Here is a 22,649-nt window from a genome sequence, read left to right on the forward strand (position 1 = left end):
AAAAAAAAAAAAAAAAAAAAAAAAAAAAAAAAAAAAAAAAAAAAAAAGTAGTGTTTTATTTTCACCGAGTTCAATCATATAGTAAAACCAGAAACAATCCAAGTTGTCCAATACAAATACACAATGTAACTTAGAAGGGTAAGGTTAAGTAATCTGAGGCATTATCAAATACATGGGGGGGGTTAATTAATAAAGACACTAGTTGTTTTTTTAAATGTCAGCAAATACCCAATATATGCTATTAAACAAAGAAAAAAAATAAAATACATTTTTAATACACTATTTTGTATTTGATAAATAAAGTGGTTTACAAGCTTACTGGCTAACTGTCTCAGACCCTCCTCCATAATCAAAATTATTTCTACTATTGAAGCATCACTGAAATTACAGAAAACAGAGGTAGAGATAGTGAACAATTCCTAGAACGATTGCTTTCTATCAATATTATTTCCATGTATTGTAACACATCATATCATCCTCACAGCTTCAAATACACTAAATTAACTTACTTAGTAATGACATTGCAGAAGAGTGGCACATATGGTTTGAGTTCCTCTGGAAGTGTGTTCAAGCTGGAAACAGCTCTGAAATATACCATCCCATTGGTCGGCTGAGCACAGTACTGGACAGGGATTTCATCAGCTATAAACAAGAGAAAAACATTGTAGTCTGCATCCCTCACTTTGAGCACATCATAACTATGACATTTGCCAAAAGGACTTTATACTAGAGTTATTTTTGACACCGCAAAGGTAATAGGAAGCCACTTTCTGTTTTAATTAAAGGTATTGTTATGAGTCCTGGATTGAATCATGAGTTTTCTAGGCCAGTATATAGTTATACTCAGTAGGAATCACCTTCCAAATTACCAGATTGAGAAAGATCATTAAATATTTAAGTTTTAGAGTCAGAGAAGGACAAAGTAGGTGTGGTAATATATTTTTATTGGACCAATAAACTACTGTTGGTGAGAGAGAGAGAGAGAGAGAGAGAGAGAGAAAACTTTTTGAGTTACACGGAGTTCCTCTTCAGGTCTGTGTAACTTGAAAGCTTGTCTCTCCCACCAAACAGAAGTTGGTCCAATAAAAAATATTACTTCACCCACCTTGTCTCTCTAATATCCTGGGACTGACACAGCTACAACACCACTGCATACAAGAATAAGAGAAAGCAGTCAAACAACTGAAAGGCAAAGTGTTTTTGAAAACTGCACTAAGGAACCCTTTGTCCCTTTTTCCCCTTGACCCCATCATCTCCAAAGAATAGCTGTGATGTTTTCATTGTAAACAAAACCAGTGGAAAACTCAAATATATTGTAGTTATTGATGTGGAGACAACAGTCTTGCTGACCTGTGGGAAAGAAAGGAGGGTATTGTTTGGAGGAGTACAGGAGAAGAGGGGGAAGGAGAAAAAGAAGGAAACAATCATTTAAAAAAACCCAGAAAAAGCAATTTTCAGCCCCATTTTCTTTGCTTTATTTTCCTCCTCCCTCATTTTAAGTAAATTGGGGGGAGGGGTTGCTTGTGCTGAAATGAGAGAGAAACTGAGGTGGAATAGAGGTGACAATAGAGAGATGTGTACACAAAGACGTATGCTTACTAAGGAACACTGTATAGCATGATTGCATAAGTCAATATCTATCAAAACTCAGGGAACAACATGACAGACAAACCGAAACATTTCTGAACTCTGATTGCCTGAAGTAACTCAATTTTTGTATCAAACTACCCAACTGCCTTTAATAGTCAGCAGCTCTCACATGCTCCTCTGGGACCAGAATTTGATCCTTCAACATTTTCTTAGAGGCAGAGGTGTTTTAGTTCATTACAATTAATTATGCTGCTCCTGTTATAAAAGTGTTTTCTAATTATTATAATGTGGTACCACAACAATGTAGGTTGACTAAATTATGCATTGGTCTCAATGATGACATTTAAATTTTGAAAGAAATACCTTTCCATTTTTCACCAGAGAAACAGGTACTTTTTGGAATTCTGCCCAGTGGTGATATTTAGTGGATGGCCAGTGTAATTTTTCATTCTGTACAGGTTCCTGTAATAACTGGGAGATTATATTCACTTGCTAGCAATTGGCAACAAAACAACAGCTATTCAGTATACACCTGTTTGTTTTTCCTCTATTCAATTTAGTGATTTCAGTCTGATGGATAATGTTTCTTACCACTTTTAGTTGCTAAAGCAGCAGATTCTGTTCTATAGCCTATGCTAACCGATGACACAACAAGGCAATTGGGGAATCTGAGACACATGTATTTCTAGTCCATTTCGACTGCTGCTGTCAAAGACTGCTGTTTTGCAGAAAGGCTCCCATTGAAAATTTTGTGCAACCCAATATCACTTTCAGGATTTTGCTACAATTCTACAATTAATCTTCTTATAATTAATACAAGTAATCTACAATTACTCGTTCTCCGTCAATTTACAGAACAGCTCCTGGACCAGATAGGTAGAGTTACACTATTTATTGTATTTCAAGTGTTGCAACCATCTTAGAGCAACCTGGATTTAGGGATATGGAATAAAAGCCTAAATCTGAACCAATATATTGCCAAATATATGAAGCCTTTTGATTTCCCGTTCATTCTACTTCTCAAAGTAAAATGCAAATTAAACTGTTCCTTCATTTTATAAAAGATTTAAATACACTAACCTGCAAATGCCATCTCCAACTCAGTGAACGGGATTGTAGGCTCAATGTCAGATACTTTTAGAGCCGGGAGACAGGAGGTATCCTGAGGTTTGCTTTGAAGAGCAATTAATTCCAAACCTAATAAAGCGGAATATTAAGATTAATGCTTAAAGGTTTCCAATAAAAGCTATCGAAACCCAGTGAAATTATGTAGCTAAGGGGAAAAAAAAACATTTCTGTGGCAGATAAGAGTGATATTTCCCATTCCCAACAGCTCCTGCAAACTATTATAGTCACTGTATTTTACTGAAATGCACATCAGAGGGCATCATACAAAATCCATCACCATCCTAACAGAATAAAGTGTTTCTATCTCCACCCTTTTTTATGATAGCTCGTGATCCAGAGCTCGCAAAATTTACCAGACACCTACCAGGCAGATGTCAAAGACCTCCGCCTAATAGCAACACAGCTTTCAGGTGAAAAGCTCAGTATCCACCTGAAATTCTTACCAGAGTTCTCTCTTCGGACATTGCTACATGTTGTGTGGCTAAATCAGTTAGTCTGTTTGAAAAACCTCAACCTCTATCTTTTATATCCACCTCTGGCTAGTGGTTGTTAAAAACCCCTCAAGTTCACCTTATAATGTAGGCAACCTCACCTAGTTGCTAGAAAACTTTTGGGGGAAGGGATAGCTCAGTGGTTTGAGCACTGGCCTACTACACCCAGGGTTGTGAGTTCAATCCTTGAAGGGGCCACTTAGGGATCTGGGGCAAAAATCAGTACTTGGCCTGCTAGTGAAGGCAGGGGGCTGGACTTGATGACCCTTCGGGGTCCCTTCCAGTTCTATGAGATAGGTATATCTCCATAATTTAAATTTTAAGCTGCTCTTCTTTTCCCAAGCCCAGAACCTCCAGACTACTCTGAAGCAGTATCTCAGCTTCTCTACTCTTCTAGATTTTGTTTCCCTTTTCCTTGGTGAATACTGTACTTTATAGCCTGCCCTACTTCTGATGTTTATAGCTTTCCCAAGTACCAAGAGTGTAACTAACATCATGTTTGTATGTTTCACAGTTGCACACAGATTCCAAGTCCTGTTAATTTCACTTAGGAGCTGCTGGAGTAAATTACAATGTTAGAGAGACTACAATCTGCAGCCTGAAAAAGACATCATTGCATCAGTTCACATTCTGAAAGTTATCTTTGTAAGCAAAAGAGGCTGGAAACAATAAAGAAAGCTCAAGCTCTTCAGAAGTGTTATACAGGTCTTCTCACTTGCTCATACAAACTTCCCTCACAACAGTGATGGAACTGAGGATATGTCTGCTGTCTTGAGAACAAGTTCACTATATGTTTCTAGTATTAGCAGGTTATATTAAAAAGAACATTGCCTTCTCCCTCTCCTCCAAGGCTCTGATCAATTTCTTCCTTTTTTAAGTGGAAAGTACTCTAAATAGTGGAATATATTGGTGATGTCTTTAACCATACATTTGTCTTTTGCATGCACATTCGAGCACACACAGATTACTAAAAAAAAAAAAAAAACCCATCAGTAAAATCTTCCACTTTCAAAACAAATACTGATGGACTTCTGGTATATATCAAAGAACTGTAAATATTCTACAAGTGACAAATAAAATAGCTGGTTGTCATTTTTTTAAACCGTTATCAGAACTAAAAAAGCGTTACAAGATGCTAACCTTTTTCATACGTTTGTTTCTTCTCTTCTTCAGAAAGAGCATTAACCTTTTGTTTCAGTTTTTCTGCTTCCAATTTTGCTTGTTTTTCATAGTAGCTTTCATCTGGACTCATCGACAGAGTCAGTCTATGTGGATTATCCTGTACAAATACATTCCCATAACAAAATATTAAGTTTAAGGACTGTTTCTTCCTCCCTTTCATCTTCAGATCCCTAGATCATTGCCATCACCAAGCAGATATATGCCGCATGCATATTATTTTGCTTGCATATCATCTGAAGCCACTTAAGGTCTCATTATTTCTTTCAGGCAAAATCCTGCCCTTTGATGCATTAATAAATAAGGGGTAGAAAAGGATGCACATAGCCACAAGAATGAGCACAAGCAGCCTTCTGTGACATTTGAGCAGCCATCATCCCTCAATGACATATTGGTCACTGGTCTAATTAAATCAATATAAAATACACCAGTGTAACTTTCTCATAGACAAGGCCACAGACACGAATGTCCTAGAAAATACACCTAATTAATGTGCTAGGATAGGTAGAGCAGCCTAATTAGACCCTTTCCCCAGGCACGTCCCACTGTCTACCTAAGAGCAAGAGCTCAGAGTCCACATGAAATGGAGCTCCAAGCCACAAAGAGGGTAGACATATCCTATACAGCCACCTGAAATCCAGTCTCAGAGGTGCAATGAATAATACCAGTTCTCCTGCTAGGGAGCCCACCTGCATTGTGAAATTTCATAATTGCTATTAAATACTTTGTTTTCTACTCTGAAGCAGAGAGCTGATATATTTACTGTGAATTTTAATCATATAACTCCAATAGTTTCCATTTTATATAATATTAGGGAGGCTATTAAAAGGACACAGTGAACATGAAAACTGTCCGTTTAAAATATTAGTTTAAAAAGGTCAAGATACAATTGTTTCTGAGACCCACTATCAATACTTGGGGCACTTTCCTATTTTAGGAGTTTCTCTCCCCTGTTGGGTGAAAGGTCCACATGAACAAGGAAACGTGACTGATTATACAGGGCAACAGTGAAACTTACTATTAGGAAAGTGTTTCAGAGTAGCAGCCGTGTTAGTCTGTATCAGCAAAAAGAACAAGGAGTACTTGTGGCACCTTAGAGACTAACAAATTTATTTGGGCATAATAAATTTGTTAGTCTCTAAGGTGCCACAAGTACTCCTTGTTCTTTTTATTAGGGAAGTGTTGTCAAATGTATAGAGTGAAAAGACTTCCCTCACCTCTAATTGTTCAGCTATAGTTATATTAGGATACTTCTTGTAACAACAAATAAAAATCTTCAGATATAAGAACATCTCTGAGTATTACCACCATCACTTTCTATTTTGAGGGATGGGGCGGGTGGGTTCTCTTTTAAACTTCTCATCAGAATTATACTATAAAGGACATTCTCAGAAACCCTGTACTGCATTCCTTTGCTATGTATGTCAAAACATTAAATCATTAAAGCCATTCAAGTACTTTCAAACTGTAATAGTGCCTTTCGGAAAGCAGCTTTCAGCTCACACTTTTCTTTCATGCTGTCCAAGTCTATAACAGGAACTACTCTCTCCCTCATGAAATTTAGTTGGCAGTGACCAAATTCCTGTAAAAAGACAAATTCCTATATGATTTCACTCTAAAATCTGGAGAAAGGGGTAAACAGTGAGGTGGCAAAGTTTGCAGACGATACTAAACTGCTCAAGATAGGTAAGACCAAAGCAGACTGTGAAGAACTTCAAAAAGATCTCACAAAACTAAGGGAATGTCTACACTACCCGCCGGAACGGCAGGCAGTTATCGATCCAGCGGGGATCAATTTATTGCATCTAGTCTAGACGCGATAAATCAACCCGACTCCTCTCCTGTCGACTCCTGTACTCCAGCGCAACAGGTGCAGGCAGTAGTCGACTCACCGCGGTGAAGACACCACGGTAAGTCGATTTAAGTACGTTGACTTCAGCTACATTATTCACGTAGCTGAAGTTGCGTAACTTAGATCGATCGCAAAACCGCCCCCCCCCGCTCCCCCTCCAATGTAGATCAGGACTAAGTGATTGGGCAACAAAATGGCAAATGAAATTTAATGTGGATAAATGTAAAGTAATGCACATTGGAAAAAATAACCCCAACTATACATACAATATGATGAGGGCTAATTTAGCTACAACTAATCAGGAAAGAGATCTTGGAGTCATCGTTGATAGTTCTCTGAAGACCTCCATGCAGTGTGCAGTGCCAGTCAAAAAAGCAAACAGGATGTTAGGAATCATTAAAAAAGGAATAGCGAATAAGACAGAGAATATCTTATTGCCCTTTATAAATCCATGGTACGCCCACATCTTGAATACTGCGTACAGATGTGGTCTCCTCATCTCAAAAAAAAGATATACTGGCATTAGAAAAGGTTCAGAGAAGGGCAACTAAAATGATTAGGGGTTTGGGACGGGTCCCATATGAGGAGAGATTAAAGAGGCTAGGACTTTTCAGCTTGGAAAAGGGGAGACTAAGGGGGGATATGATAGAGGTATATAAAATCATGAGTGGGGTGGAGAAAGTGAATAAGGAAAAGTTATTTACTTGTTCCCATAATATAAGAATTAGGGGCCACCAAATGAAATTAATGGGCAGCAGGTTTAAAACAAATAAAAGAACGTTCTTCTTCACACAGCGCACAGTCAACCTGTGGAACTCCTTGCCTGAGGAGGTTGTGAAGGCTAGGACTATAACAGGGTTTAAAAGAGAACTAGATAAATTCATGGAAGTTAAGTCCATTAATGGTTATTAGCCAGGATGGGTAAGGAATGGTGTCCCTAGCCTCTGTTTGTAAGAGGGTGGAGATGGATGGCAGGAGAGAGATAACTTGATCATTACCTGTTAGGTTCACTCCCTCTGGGGCACGTGGCATTTGCCACTGTCGGTAGACAGGATACTGGGCTGGATGGACCTTTGGTCTGATCAGTATGGCCATTCTTATGTTCTTAATATGTGTGGCTTCATTATATATAAAGTTATATGATTCTACTGTAGGATGTTACTAAGGCATATTCCAAATCTAGGGAAGCAGCCCAAACCATTTCCTCAGAGACAAAAGGCAAACTGACATCTCAGCTAGATGTCAACAAAATCAAATGGACTATAATCTCAAGCCTCATCTCCACTCATGGCATCAACGTTTGAAAGATGAAAGAAGCATCATTGAACTGGGAGAAAATCCAGTCAGATTGCTGTAAACATATGGCGAGAGCCTATTTTTTACCTTTTATTTCTTTGTAACCAATTCTGACTTTTATGCCTCATTACTTGTAATAACTTAAAATCTATCTTTTTGTAGTTAATAAACTTGTTTCTTTTATCTAAACCACTGTGTGTTTGGATTGAAGTGTTTGAGAAACTTTATTTGGTATAACAAGATTTGTGCATATCGTTTTCTATTAATTAAATGACAGATTTTTTATGAGCTTGCACTACACAGAAGGAAAGAGCTGGGCAGAACAAGATGCACATTTCTGGGGCGAAGTATGGGTCTGGGGATTTGCTAGTGTCATTCTGCAATACAATTAAGGAGTGGCTGGCTAGGAGCACTCATAACTCAGCAGGGAATAATTTACATGCAAGAGGCTGTGTGTGAGCAAGGCCAGGAGTGACTGCTCTCACAGTGAAGCAGTGTAAAAGGCACCCCAGGACACAGCTGTTCAAGCAGGCTGGATTGTACCCTGGGTAATTTCACATTTGCATTTTGCCATGAGTTCGTGTACACACTTTAGTTGGACATTTCAAAATGAAGCTATCGCCTATTTTTGCCAAAGGTTTACGGTATATATCATGAATGGACTCCATCTGTAAATGCGGACATTTAAGCTACCTACAATAATGGGTTCTATAGTTATGAAAAAATCAAGAAGCTAGTACTACTGTCACAGGCTCAAACAATGTGATACAGAAATTAGTATTAAAAGAGCTTTTTCTTTAGTCTCCTTACCTTAAAATACTGTTTAACTTTTTCTTGAAGAAATGTTGGGTTTTCCTTGAGGTGCTGTCTGAACTGAGTCACTTTGTCTGCAATCTTCAAAAGTTCCACAGGGTCTCCTTCATGATTCCAGCAGGAAGCTATGTACTTGATTGACAAGAAATTAGATAAACATGACATTTAACTGCACACACAGGCATTTCATGGATTGGCTTGCTTATTCCAGAACACACACATTACCAGTCTTGTTTATATATTTATAGCAGACAAGCAACATGCAGCACTTCAGTAATACTGCCATTTGATATGTACATCAAGATAAAAGCGACACTATTGTTTGTTAAAAGGGACATCAGGGTTATTTCCCTCCTTCCCCCTCCTCAAAAAAAAGTTACCTTGGCAGGCTCCCAATTTTCCAAGTTTTCACCTTAAGGAGTCTTTTGCCACATTCTTCCCCCTTAGCCCAGATCTCATCCATCCCCTTACTTTTTAGAATAAACAAATATTCAGTTCAACTGGGAGGAAGGACATGGAAAAAGTAAAATTGAACCAGAACTGCAAAGAGAGATCAGATTCTACAATCAACTACACATTTGTAGGAGTTTTTCAGCCTAAAAAGCAGACTGTGTTTTTTACATAACTCAGTTTTGCGTTTAAATGGGACCACTGTTAAAGTAGATATGATTTTATAAGAAGAAATCTGCTAAGTCTTTTTGTTTTGGAGGTTTTGTTTTCGTTGTTAGGACTTATGTGGGAGGAGTTATTAATTTTAAAATTTGTGAAACTACTATTGAAAGTTGACCAACACACTATACAAGAACCAGAACTGAAGAGATTGATAGTTTCTGTTCAGTAGAAGAAACACACGGGGGAGGAGGGGACTTGAAATAAAGTACATTACAAAGCAAATGTTAAATAAATGAAGAAAAATTGTTCTTGAACTTCATTTATCAAAATTATGTTTTCTACAGTTCTCCATTTTCATTTTCTTAAAAAAGAAAAATACTAGTAGGTGTCCTAAGCATATAAATGACTGCTTCTTGGAGCAGCTGGTACAGGAACCCACAAGGGGAGAAGCAATTCTTGATTTAGTCCTGAGTGGAGCGCAGGATCTGGTCCAAGAGGTAACTATAACAGGACTGCTTGGAAATAGTGACCATAATATAACAACATTTAACATTCCTGTGGTGGGAAGAACACCTCAACAGCCCAATACTGTGGCATTTAATTTCAGAAAGGGGAACTACGCAAAAATGAGGAGGTTAGTTAAACAGAAATTAAAAGGTACAGTGACTACAGTAAAATCCCAGCAAGTTGCATGGACACTTTTCAAAGACACCACAATAGAGGTCCAACTTAAATGTATACCCCAAATTAAAAAAAAACAGTAAAAGAACTAAAAAAGAGCCACCATGGCTTAACAACCATGTAAAAGAAGCAGTGAGAGATAAAAAGGCATCTTTTAAATAGTGGAAGTCAAATCCTTGTGAGGTAAATGGAAAGGAGCATAAACACTGCCAAATTAAGTGAAAAATCTAATAAGAAAAGCCAAAAAGGAGTTTGAAGAACAGCTAGCCAAAAACTCAAAAGGTAATAACAAAATGTTTTTTAAATACATCAGAAGCAGGGAGCCTGCTAAACAACTAGTGGGGCCCCTGGACAATCGAGATACAAAAGGAGCACTTAAAGACGATAAAGTGATTACGGAGAAACTAAATGAATTCTTTGCTTCAGTCTTCATGGATGAGGTTGTTAGGGAGATTCCCAAACCTGAGCTGTCCTTTGTAGGTGACAAATCTGAGGAATTATCACAGATTGAAGTGTTATTAGAGGAGGTTTTGGAATTAATTGATAAACTTAACAGTAATACGTCACCGGGACCAGATGGCATTCATCCAAGAGTTCTGAAAGAACTCAAATGTGAAATTGCAAAACTATTAACTATGGTTTGTAACCTGTCCTTTAAATCAGCTTCCGTACCCAATGACTGGAAAATAGCTAATGTAACGACAATATTTAAAAAGGGCTCTAGAGATGATCCTGGCAATTACAGACTGGTAAGTCTAACGTCAGTACCGGGCAAATTAGTTGAAACAATAGTAAAGAATAAAATTCTCAGATACACAAAAAAACATAAATTGTTGAGCAAAAGTCAACATGGTTTCTGTAAACGGAAATCATGTCTTACTAATCTATTAAGAGTTCTTTGAAGGGGTCAACAAACATGTGGACAAGGGGAACCCAGTGGACATAGTGTACTTAGATTTCCAGAAAGCCTTTGACAAGGTCCCTCACCAAAGGCTCTTACGTAAATTAAGTTGTCATGGGATAAAAGGGAAGATCCTTTCATGGATTGAGAACTGGTTAAAAGACAGGGAACAAAGGGTAGGAATAAATGGTAAATTTTCAGAATGGAGAGGGGTAACTAGTGGTGTTCCCCAAGGGTCAGTCCTAGGACCAATCCTATTCAACTTATTCATAAATGATTTGGAGAAAGAGGTAAACAGTGAAGTGGCAAAGTTTGCAGATGATACTAAACTATTCAAGATAGTTAAGACCAAAGCATACCGTGAAGAACTTAAAGATCTCACAAAACTAAGTGATTGGGCAACAAAATGGCAAATGAAATTTAATGTGGATAAATGTAAAGTAATGCACATTGGAAAAAATAACCCCAACTATACATACAATAAGATGGGGGCTAATTTAGCTATAACTAATCAGGAAAGAGATCTTGGAGTCATAGTGGATAGTTCTCTGAAGACCTCCATGCAGTGTGCAGCGCCAGTCAAAAAAGCAAACAGGATGTTAGGAATCATTAAAAAAGGGATAGAGACTAAGACGGAGAATATCTTATTGCCCTTATATAAATCCATGGTATACCCACATCTTGAATACTGCGTACAGATGTGGTATCCTCAACTCAAAAAAGATATACTGGCATTAGAAAAGCTTCAGAGAAGGGGTTTGGAATGGTCCCATATGAGGAGAGATTAAAGAGGCTAGGACTTTTCAGCTTGGAAAAGAGGAGACTAAGGGGGGATATGATAGAGGTATATAAAATCATGAATGGTGTGGAAAAAGTGAATGAGGAAAAGTTATTTACTTGTTTCCATAATATAAGAACTAGGGGCCACCAAATGAAGTTAATGGCAGCAGGTTTAAAACAAATAAAAGGAAGTTATTCTTCACACAGCGCACAGTCAAACTGTGGAGGTTGTGAAGTTTAGGTCTATAACAGGGTTTAAAAGAGAACTAGATAAATTCATGGAGGTTAAGTCCATTAATAGCTATTAGCCAGGATGGGTAAGGCATGATGTCCTTAGCCTCTGTTTGTCAGAGGGTGGAGACGGATAGCAGGAGAGAGATCACTTGATCATTGCCTGTTAGGTTCACTCCCTCTGGTGCACTGGCATTGGCCACTGTCGGCAGACAGGATGCTGGGCTGGATGGACCCTTGGTCTGACCCAGTATGGCCATTCTTATGTTCTTATCTGTCAAAACTCTAAAAAATATTTAAGAATACCATAGGAACTTTCTGTTTCAAAGAACATTCCCATATACTCAAAGTAATTATTGTTGGGTGATGATAATCACTCCATAGTTAAGGTTGCAACTGGGCTTCCATTATAAGACCAATGCTAGTTCCTCACCAAAAACTTCAAGCAAAGGAAATATCAATTGAAAAATGGGTAGGTTAGGTCTTGGGCAGCGGTAAATTTTTCTACAGACTTTTAATACAAACTGTTATTGTTCCAAAGAATACTTCAAGATTTGGAAGAATTTAACATTACTCACTCATTAACTTTGATCATTCTAGCAATAATTCATTTGACAGTTTCAAGGTGTCTCTACAAACGCTGTTAAAAAAAAAAAAAAGAAATTCCTGTATGATTTCACTCTAAAATTACGGTGTTCCAAGTTCAACAAACCTAACTTTTGCTTTTTTGTCACTGTTGTAACAAGAAATTAACAAAAGAAAAGAGAGAACTCAGTTACTGTACTGAACTTCCGCTAAGATCTAGTGTTTTTAAACAATCATCCCTAGAAAACTTGAAGTTATTTCCATTTTTATTATTAATGGAAATATGGAGAGATTAACATGGGATGTTACTGCTGGAGACTTAAGCAGATTCTTTTTCTTTTAAATAAAGTACATTTCTAGAGTATTTTCTTGCAGAGATAATCCTCAAACTTCAAATTAATTGCTTGCAAGTTTTATCAATTAAAAAGAGGGTTTTTTGAAGCAGAATTTAATCAGACAAGCTGAAGACATTTTAAAAAATGTTGATCACTATAGTGAGAAATTTATAAAGCTCTTTTTGCCAGATCCTGACTTGAAAAGAGCAGGGAGACATTTTAAATTAAGTTTGATTTGATTATTCTATTTAATGCATTCTCTTGCTGCTGTCCCCTCCCCAACTCTCCTGGTAACCCCACTATCCCACTCTAGAAGACCTCCTAAAACGCTCACTTCCTTTGGATCTTAGGGAGGTCCACAGGTGGGATTTGCAGGCTGGAGAAAGCATGGAACTTGGATTACATAGTGGAGAACAGGATATAGAGAGTCCTAGCAAAGTGGGGGAGGGCACAGTGGTGAAGACTAGAAGGGTGACAGCAAAGCGAGGGATAGTGGACAAGTGGAAACAGGGTGTAGCAGAATAGGAGACAGCAGAGGAGTTGATCATTGGGAAAGGCAGAATGTGAAATATTCCACCTCTCCTGCAGATCCTCACAGAGCCCCCACTTTACAAAGCTTAGAAGGCTTCTCAGGGTTCTTCAGAGCCACCCACATTTTCTAGGGGGCTCATCTCTACAATTGCTTCTATGGGGAAATTTTAGGTAAACGTTCAAGCCAGGGCATATTTTCATGTTTAAACTATGAATTTTAATTACAGCAGCAAAACTAAGTACAGGGGACCAAGTAATCAGTCATTATATATATAGCACTATGGGGTGCAAGAGGCCTTACAAATGTATACGTCCATGCCCTGAGTTTACAAACCCAGGAGAAATCGCTACCCAAGAAAGCAATTCCAGTGGACCTAATCGTGTAAACATTAGGGGATTGAGCCCTAAATTAGGCAACTAATACAGTAACTCCTCGTTAACGTTGTAGTTCTGTTCCTGAAAAATGTGACTTAAACAATTTAATACTGTACACAGCGATGATGATTGTGAAGCTTAGTTGAGGTGGTGAAGTCAGAGGGTGGGATATTTCCCAGGGAATGCCTTACTGCTAAATGATGAACTAGCTTTTGGCTGAGCCCTCAAGGGTTAACCCATTGTTGTTAATGTAGCCTCACACTCTACAAGGCAGCACGAATGGAGGGAGGGGAGACTATGGTAGACAGAGACACACCCCCTGTGTAAGAGAGAGAGATGAGCATTGCCCCTTTAAGTAGGCTGACCCCACTCTAAGTACACTGCCTCGTTAAGTAGATCAGCAAGTTGAGACAGCAGCTGCTCCCAGGAAGCTCCCTTCATCCTGAGCCCTGTCGTGTCGTTCCCCCCCACCCCCCTCCGGCCATGGAGATGGGGTAAGTGGGGTGTAGGAACGGGGGGGAGAGTGACACCCTGACATTAGCTCCCCTTTCTCCCCCGCCCCCCGCCCGCATAGCAAGCAGGAGGCTCCTGGGAGCAGCTCCAAGGTAGAGGGCAGGAGCAGCACATGGCAGTGACGGGAGGGACAGCTGAACTGCCGGCAATTGATAGCCTGCTGGGCGGCTGCCGCACAGGGAACTTAGGGGAGCAGGGAGTTGGTAGGGGGGCTGCCGGTCCACCCTGGTTCCAAGCCCCCACCTGCTAGCTCCAATGGGCTGCTCTTCCTGCAAGCAGTGGACAAAGCAGGCGACGTTATAAGGAAGCATTGCACAACTTTAAACAAGCATGTTCCCTAATTGATCAGCAACGTAACAACAAAACAACGTTAACCAGGATGACTCTAAGTGAAGAGTTACTGTACAAAGTCTAATGACGACAGACCTTTGCTGATATTGAGGGGAAGGAAGGAAGGGAGACAAAAAAAGAGATATTTCAGTAGAAGGTCTGTATGAGAAAGGCCTTGCAAAATCTGACCCAGAATTCTAAGACACTGTTGAAAACTGACATTTTTCCTATTCAGAAAAAAGGAGCACTTACTGATGTCAGGGCAAGTCCAAAACTTGTAGACTGATGCTTCATCTGGATTTCAATTTTGTGAAGTAGAGCTTCAATCCTCTCTTCCTCAAATCCTTTTCTTTGGGAAAAGAATTTTTTTTTATATAGATGCAGGGGAGTTGTATACATACATACTACACACACAATATATATATATATATATATACACACACACACAGAAGCATGCATGCACCCATTAATATGCTACTAATCATAAATAAAGACATGAAAATGAATTATAGTATTGATGAAGCATTGGTACTTAATATGTACCATATAGAATAAAACTGATATGAAGTAAGATCATAGTGTGTCATTTAATAAAACAGCACTATTAACTCCTAAATATTATGGTGGGGGTACACTATAGGACAAGTACTTAAGGAAGCAGGGGGAAGGGGGCAAGAAATAAGATTAGTTCTTAAAAGTACTGAACCCTTGAAAATTGCTAGTTTAGTGTAGTTTTCATACATTTAAAAATAATTGATATTTTAAAAATATACTTCTAGAAATAGTTTTTTGCTAAAAGAATACTTCAAGAATTTTAACATTACTCACTCAATAACTTCATCTATTGTTCTAGCAGTAATTTGTTTGACTGTTTCAATGTCTTTCTCAGCAATTCCCTGCAGGCCTACACTGAAGTAAGCCTCTCTCGTGCAGCCATTAAACCTAGAATAAAAAACATTTATTCCAGCGGTAGGTACTGAAACTTTTACACAGAACCACAGAAAAGTAATAACTAGTTAATGAATGCAAAAAGAAAAAAAGGAAGAAAAAGAAAGAAAGAAAGGAAGAAAGAATTTACAAGATATAGACTAAGGTGGAAAAGAAAAAAACCTAACAAAAAGGCAAGGAGCCAAAATCTTCAGCTGTTTATTTTTCAATTCCAGTAGGAATGTTACACTGTTTTAAAAAGTTTCAGCCATGGTTCAAACTAAAGAATGAAATACAGCTAGAGAACCAAAACTAAATTAGGCAGGACAGAAAAATCTTGGAATTAATCTGTATTAGTGTTTTCAAATACAGAAGATTTTTCTGTATTTATATAATTTTATTTACATGGCAGATACCAAGAGGAAAAAACTCTTTTTTAACCAACATGTACATTTTACTTATGACAGTGAGTAGACGGCGCCTACAATTTAGTCTTCATATAGCAGTCTTTGAAAATTGAGTACAGAGATGATATTTTGGGGGTTCCATGTTTATGTCTCAGTGACTCAACAGATTTAGGGAAACTGAGATAAAGAAATTGTAGTCCAAGTTTTCACAAGTGACTAACTTTAGGGCTCAACTCTAGAAACCTAAGGTCCCATTTTCAAAAGTCCTGAACATCCTACAATTCCAACAGAAGCCAATGTAATAGGGGCGGTAGGGGATCGGCACCGCTGAAAATCAACTCCTCTGCACTTAAAATTCAGCATGCCAAAACTGAGCCACGCAAATTAGAGGCCATTTACAATTTCCCACCCCCCATGAATGACTTGTCAAAGACCATAAAGTGATCCAGAATTCAGAAGTGTCCAATTCTCCGACTTATGCTCATTCCTCTAGACTATTACTCCGGGGGGGTGTGGGGGGGGGAATTGTGCACCACTGAGCATGCTCAGAATTTATGTCCCCCGCAGATTTTTGCTTCTCTACAGAAAAATGACTTTCTAATGGGGAAGCAAAGGGAAGCCACAAGAGCAGTCATGCGACCCTTCCCAGTAGTATGTTTCGGGGGCCCAGGGTAGCCAGCAGAGAGGCAAATCACTGTGGGGCAGGAAGCTTGACGGGAAAGACCCGTCTGGTGACTCCTACCCTGCACCGGGCTCAGCTGCTAGTCCCGGCTGTGCTGGGGAGGACAGGACTTCCTCTTCCCCTGCACGGCATGCAGGGGCGGGTCAGACCCACCCCCAGATTTCTCACCCGGCTGCAGAAACCTCTGCAAAAATCCATCTTCCCCCTCCCGTCCCACTTCCTGTACCCATCACTCCTCAGCTGAAGGGGGAGGGATCCCTGTACAGGGAGCTGCTTCCCTCATCTGCCCCCAGACCCTCTCATATCCAGACCCTTCCGCTCTGACTCACTCCCCACACTCAGAACCCCACCTGCAGAGCCCCACTCCCCCTGCACCAAGCTGACAAGCCATCTGCACCCAGATCCCCACCCCACTGACCCCCAACCAGCTACACCTGATCCCGACCCCACTGAGCCCCACTCCCCCAGCATCTGGACACCTCCGCCCCCCCAAGTGAGCTCCCACACACCCAGAACCCCCTGCCGAGCATGTCCTTCCCCCACACACCCAGACCCCCTGCTGCTGAGCCCCTACCACCTTCATCAGACCGCCCCCCAACAAACCGCTGTGCATCCAGATCCCCCCCACACCCAGATCCCCCACTGAGCCGCGTGCATCCAGATTATCCCACACAGAATCCTCTCAACCCACACCTGGATCCCCCACACTAAGCCCCTCCACATTTGGATCCTGCCTTGCTGAGCCTGCCTGCCCACACCTGGTGCACCTGGCACAGATGGGCAAGGCCCTGGGTTGTTTCTGGGGCAGGCTCGGTCCTTGCGCTGTGTCAGGGTTGGGTGCAGCCTCACCGTTGAGTCCGTGTCCCAGGGGGAACTGCACAGTGGCCTGCCGTCTCTGTACAGCCAGTGGCCTCTCTCCCCAATGCCATGCTGGAGCCTCCTCATTTATTTGAGGAATAAAATTTGCAGAATTTTAAAATATTGTGCACAGAATTTTTAATTTTTTGGCGCAGAATGCTCTCAGGAGTAGACTATGCTGCTTCTTAACGTTGCACTGATAAATACATACAAGCTAAATTGAAAGTTACCAATGAGTTTCTTACCAAGAGGTTGCACATTAACCTAGTAGGTACTAAATACTGTCATTTTAATTGGAATGAAGTGTAATTATTTAAAACATTAAGTACTTAGGAAATGATCCTACCAGCAGTTATACACATGGGTATCTTTACTCATATAGAGTCCCATTTTTCTGTTCAATATATTACAAAACAGCATCTGTAGAATGTCCTAGATCTACAAGAGACTTTTGGAAATGCAAGATAACTTAGATATTGTACTATGAAAATTTGATGATATTTCATTACTAAATCAATCAGAAAAAGAAAAGAAAAGCACCATAAGTAAATAAAAGCCTACCAAAGATTAATTTACTGACTGTTCCAAAGTAATCCTAAAGCACTTAAGATGTCAAGATAAAATAGTTTTGGATATTGAAAATATATACTTGACATGCGAGAGACTGCCACAGGGTTTCAATCAACTTGCTCCAGTGTATAGAATCAAACATACATTTGAAAACAACTGTTTAAACATTGTATGCAAGTAATCGGTAACAGCAAAATAGCAACATGGATTGTGAATTATGGGCCTTATTCCGATCTCCATTACATCAATGTAAGTCAGGAATAAAACTATTTATGTATCTTGCAAGGTCATAATTTACACTTGAAGATACTTCACTGATCCACTATGGAAAAGAGTAAAATACACCAGAAGATTCTTGTATAAAAATAGCATGAAAATTATAATAAGAGTTAGCTTTCTCCCCACCTATCCTTCGATGTATTTTTCAAAAAAGGAAGTAATTTTATAACAAGAGCAGTATTAGTGTTACAGAAGTTACAGTCATTAAAAGGTGATGCAAAGTAAATTGTGACACTTACCCAACATCAGGAGAAAAGTCTGTACCAAGATTGGCCTCAAGTAAGGCTTTGTAGAAGGGAGAATTAGGTCCACCAACCAACAGGGAAGACAACAGGTTAAGCGTGAAAGTTTCAAAAGTATCTGTAATGCTAAGGAAAAAAAGTAAGTTTAAAAACAAAAAAAAATCAGTGTTACAGCATGGTGCTCTTTAAAATGGCATTGTGGGGTACTATGTATTATATTTAAGTTATTGTTGGTCTCAAACTACAGGGGGTGGGTTGGGAAGTGGGGGGAAGGAAGAGGTTTTTGTTTTGTTTTTTAAAGTCACTAACAGTTGTGCATGCGCAGCTTGCGCTCCTACAGCCAAACTGGGTTCTTTCCACTTGCTACATCATTGCCAGTCATAAAGGTTGTACTGGTTTAAATAGGCCCTGAGGTACATCTGGGCAACCCCATTACATTTAATAAGTTTGCATAGATGTAACCAATTAGAATACAGTGAACCATTGAAACACTGGTCCACAGAATACATTGTATTGGTTCTTTATTTCCACGCAGGGCCACCCAGTCATGATGGGATGTGAGGTGACCCATACTATGAAACAAATTTGAGAATCCTTACAGTAAACAATTCTGCTGATTATGCTCATGGTGAAATAAACTCTTAGTAAGATCCTCATTTAAAGGAATAAGCATGATTCTTCTGTTGTAATTTCATTTTCAATACACTTACTCTGTCAACAGGAAGCTGACACTGATAGTTGTCTGCTTTGTAGGGTCTGCAGCAAATGAATCTGAGCCACATTTCACATGATGCTCTCTCTGTCAAGTATAATACATAAGTAACTAGAGGCAGTAAAATTATTTAAAACATTAAACTCCAACAGAAGTTAATAATAAAGGATAATTTGTGTTTCAATAGCATCTTCCTTCCACAGATTTTAATGCACTTTACACATGTTAATGAGTTAACTTGTAAATTCATGAATACATCATCCTTGCTTATCATCATCCACGAGAGGTAGGTAGTATCTCCATTACAAGTGGGAAATTGAGAAAGAAAGGGCCAAACAAATCCTGCCTTAACTTCCATCCCATTTAACTCTGGGTACAAATTAAAGGAGTTCTCCTAACTCTCTGTGTCAATTGCTAGATGAGAACAGAGCAAGCCTCTGGCAGAGCTAGGAATAAAGCCCACATCTCCTATCTCATAGAATTGGAAGGGACCCTGAAAGGTCATCTAGTCCAGTCCCCTGCCTTTGCTAGCAGGACCAAGTACTGATTTTTTTTTGCCCCAGATCCCTAAGTGGCGCCCACAAGGATTGAACTCACAACCCTGGGTTTAGCAGGCCAATGCTCAAACCACTGAGCTATCCCTCCCCCGTCCCTGCATTTTCTCCTAACTCCCAACAGTCTGTGTCAATTGCTAGATGGATAATTCTCTAATAAGTGAATATAATGTGGCAGTCTTCAAACACTGAGGGATCACTGAGACCCTAAACAGTATACAGAACCTAGAAGTCAATCATTTAAATTTATCATAAGGCCCAAAGACAGTTAACACTTTTATAACCAAACAAAATGTTTGAGTGTTTTATAAAAACAAACAACAGTAAGTTGAATAGCATTGCAGACCAGAATCAATATTTAAAGTACTGCAATACAAAGGCTGTTTGTATATTTATCTTTACTTACAGGCTTATCCCAGAGTTGCTGTACTGGGATGGCAGTATTTGGTTCAATTCTATGAAACTTAGTCAGCGCTTCTTCATGAATTTGTTTCAAATGCTGCTCCAATGGGAAGTTACCATAAGTGAAGAACCTGCATTTTAAAATGTAAGATTAGGATTTAATTTTTTAGTCTGCATGCATAATACAGTAGCAATGAAGTCTGAATTTCATACATCTTTTAGTGAGTTAGTTATACGCAGAAATGAATGCGTCTTCATGGCCCACAAACCTGTCAAAAATGCCACCAAAAATTCTGCTGCAGAAATAAAACTAACACACACTAATCAGAAAGTTATTCAGAGCTGAAGAGCCCACGCCATTTTCCAGTCAGTTTCATGTACTGAAGTCAAGAGCACTAGAAGCCAGCAGCTAGTTTGTAGGACAATCATATAGTACTCTTGGGGGAAAATATTTGTGTGTCCAAACAACCTAATCCCAACAGCTAAATTCCCAACACCCTATTTTTCTAGAAGAGAAGCAAGGTTATTTAGCTGCTCGCAATACAGATAAGATCTCACAATCCTTGCCTCAATGAGGTTACAAATTTTCTGATCCTTCTGACCTGATCCTTCAACTGGCTCCACCAAGGCAGACCCTTGCAAGAAGCATCATTGATTTACAGGGGCTCTACACAAGCTCTAGGAGCTGCCTATGAAGAGCATATTGGATTATCAAGATCAATATTCAGACATGTTAGAAATAGCAGGTTGAAGAGAAAAAGAAAACAGCGGGATGTGAGCTGGGAGGTCAGCATCCCAACAGCTGAATTAATTTCTCATGAAAGATACTGGATTGACAGCCCTCTAAACTGAATTTCTATTTATGCACAGGATTGGTTCAGAAAAGGCAGAAGCAATACAAGTTTCCCCACTAATACCCCTCAATTCTATCTGAAGGAATCATCTGTAAGTCTCCATGTCAAGTCAATTATTAGCTTCTATGCAGGCCTTGTCAAATATACCAACAGAGTTAATGGCTGAGCATTGTCAACACCTACCAGTAGGAATCTGATATCATTACCTCATGTCACACCAGCCACTGAAGAGCCATCAGATTATAACATCTTTCTGTGACTTCCAATATGGGCTTGATTTGAATGAGTGACAAAAATTTTACCCAAAAAAAAAAAAAAAACCACCATACACACATACCTATTTATCCATTCTTGGGGCTATAAAATTTTGCCCCATGCCTTACATAGTAAACATTAATATAAAGTAAATACCTGCATTATTGTGAGAGACACAAGTAATCCCCAGTATATCACCTAAGAAGTCAGCAACAACAATTTAAAGTACCTAGCATTGCTTGGATGATAATGAGTGGCATGGAACTGTTTAAGCTGTTCCCATGTAAGGTCAGGAATACTTAATGGGTCTCCACCAGATATTACAGCATAAGTGTGATCAGGAAGGAGTTTATTCTGTAGATGTTGTGAGAATAACCTCTCATTGTCTGTCTTAAAGGGAAAAAAATACATTTTAGCAAGCCATCAGAAGAAATTTTAAGATTAAAAATATTTATCAGTAAGACCTGATCTTATAGGCCTTACTCATAAAAGTAATTCTTACACAAGCATGTAGTCCACCAGTTCCACTGACTTTAATACAACAATTTTTATTAAAAAGTTGTCATCACTGTTTAATCAGATGACTAATGGCCGATTACTGCAACATTATAATTCCAATCTTTGCTCAAAAGATAGGAGAACAGCAAGATCCACTACTTAAATACTACATTTATATAAATAATAAGCTTTTCAACAGACTATCCTTCAAAATAAATCCTATTCAATCTATCTTCAGTATTACTATTGAGCATACGAGGTTAATACTGGGGATAGTGGAGCTATTCAAACTCAATGAAACTATGAAAATTGTTAATCTGCAATTTAGACTATTTTAAATATTCACAATGCACCTTTATAAATAGTGTTGATAATAAAAGCCAGAACTTACAAATGCCCCTTTCATTTCATTAAAAACAATTCCTTTGAAGACTAGTGGTGTCTGAGGATCAGTCGGATTCTCGTGTTCTAACCTCCAACCTTCTTGCCTGTAAAAGTTTTAAAATTATAAGCAAGTCTTTGATTTTTAATGTTTATACACCCAACTGTACAAGTCTTACCAGAAATCTAGTTGTCGCAAACATGGGAAAAAAGCAGCATCCAAATACACGGACAGGAGATTCTGAAAATCCTTTGGATTTTGTGATGAAAATGGGTAGAGTGTGTAATCACTGGCTGTATACAAACAAAGTCAAATATTAATGACCAAAGTATTTTAGGAAGTTTGCAGTGCATTTCACTTCCTATTTTTATTTTAAGTTCTATTGTCCAAGTAATTAACTGGAACAGAGTAGAACCTCGTTAATTTGCGCACCCAATAACGTCTATAGAATGTGATGTTTTCTCTCCACTCCTCAGCAAACATCTGATACTGTAGTAAGAAACTCATCGCTAAGATGGCTGTTTTGTAAAAGTGATGCTAACAGAACATTTACTTATATTACTATGAAGTGTCAAATAGTATATGAAAACTAACCTATACTTGTCAAATGAACAAAATACATTTTGTGAATCAGCACCGTCTTGCTTGTTTGCTTGCTCGTTTATAAAATTCAATATTTTGCAATGGATCTCCCAGTCAATGTAATTAGAGAGGCTCAACAATACTTATAAATAATTATAGCAAAACAAATAAAAATAAACATGGAATTTAGGAAGTAAGTCATAATCATAAAGTAAAAGATAA

At 38.8% G+C, this 22,649-nt stretch overlaps 1 protein-coding gene across 2 annotated transcripts in view; it reads right to left on the reverse strand.

The window, feature by feature from the left end:
• PITRM1 (pitrilysin metallopeptidase 1) overlaps nucleotides 1–22,649 on the reverse strand; it is a 47,215-nt gene that overhangs the window by 19,593 nt on the left and 4,973 nt on the right. For both annotated transcript variants that reach the window (XM_026652059.1, XM_026652060.2), the window contains 12 exons: nucleotides 22,024–22,138; nucleotides 21,855–21,951; nucleotides 21,195–21,355; nucleotides 19,861–19,987; nucleotides 18,899–18,987; nucleotides 18,186–18,314; nucleotides 15,052–15,165; nucleotides 14,476–14,572; nucleotides 8,347–8,481; nucleotides 4,350–4,488; nucleotides 2,671–2,787; nucleotides 510–642 (listed from right to left, as the gene is read on the reverse strand). In XM_026652059.1, coding sequence (XP_026507844.1) covers nucleotides 510–642; nucleotides 2,671–2,787; nucleotides 4,350–4,488; nucleotides 8,347–8,481; nucleotides 14,476–14,572; nucleotides 15,052–15,165; nucleotides 18,186–18,314; nucleotides 18,899–18,987; nucleotides 19,861–19,987; nucleotides 21,195–21,355; nucleotides 21,855–21,951; nucleotides 22,024–22,138 — 1,453 coding nt within the window. The remainder of the gene's footprint in view (nucleotides 1–509; nucleotides 643–2,670; nucleotides 2,788–4,349; nucleotides 4,489–8,346; nucleotides 8,482–14,475; nucleotides 14,573–15,051; nucleotides 15,166–18,185; nucleotides 18,315–18,898; nucleotides 18,988–19,860; nucleotides 19,988–21,194; nucleotides 21,356–21,854; nucleotides 21,952–22,023; nucleotides 22,139–22,649) is intronic.

This window comes from Terrapene carolina, unplaced genomic scaffold, assembly GCF_002925995.2.
Source record: "Terrapene carolina triunguis isolate 2854851 unplaced genomic scaffold, T_m_triunguis-2.0 Scaffold111, whole genome shotgun sequence".
Classification (NCBI taxonomy): Eukaryota; Metazoa; Chordata; order Testudines; family Emydidae; genus Terrapene; species Terrapene triunguis.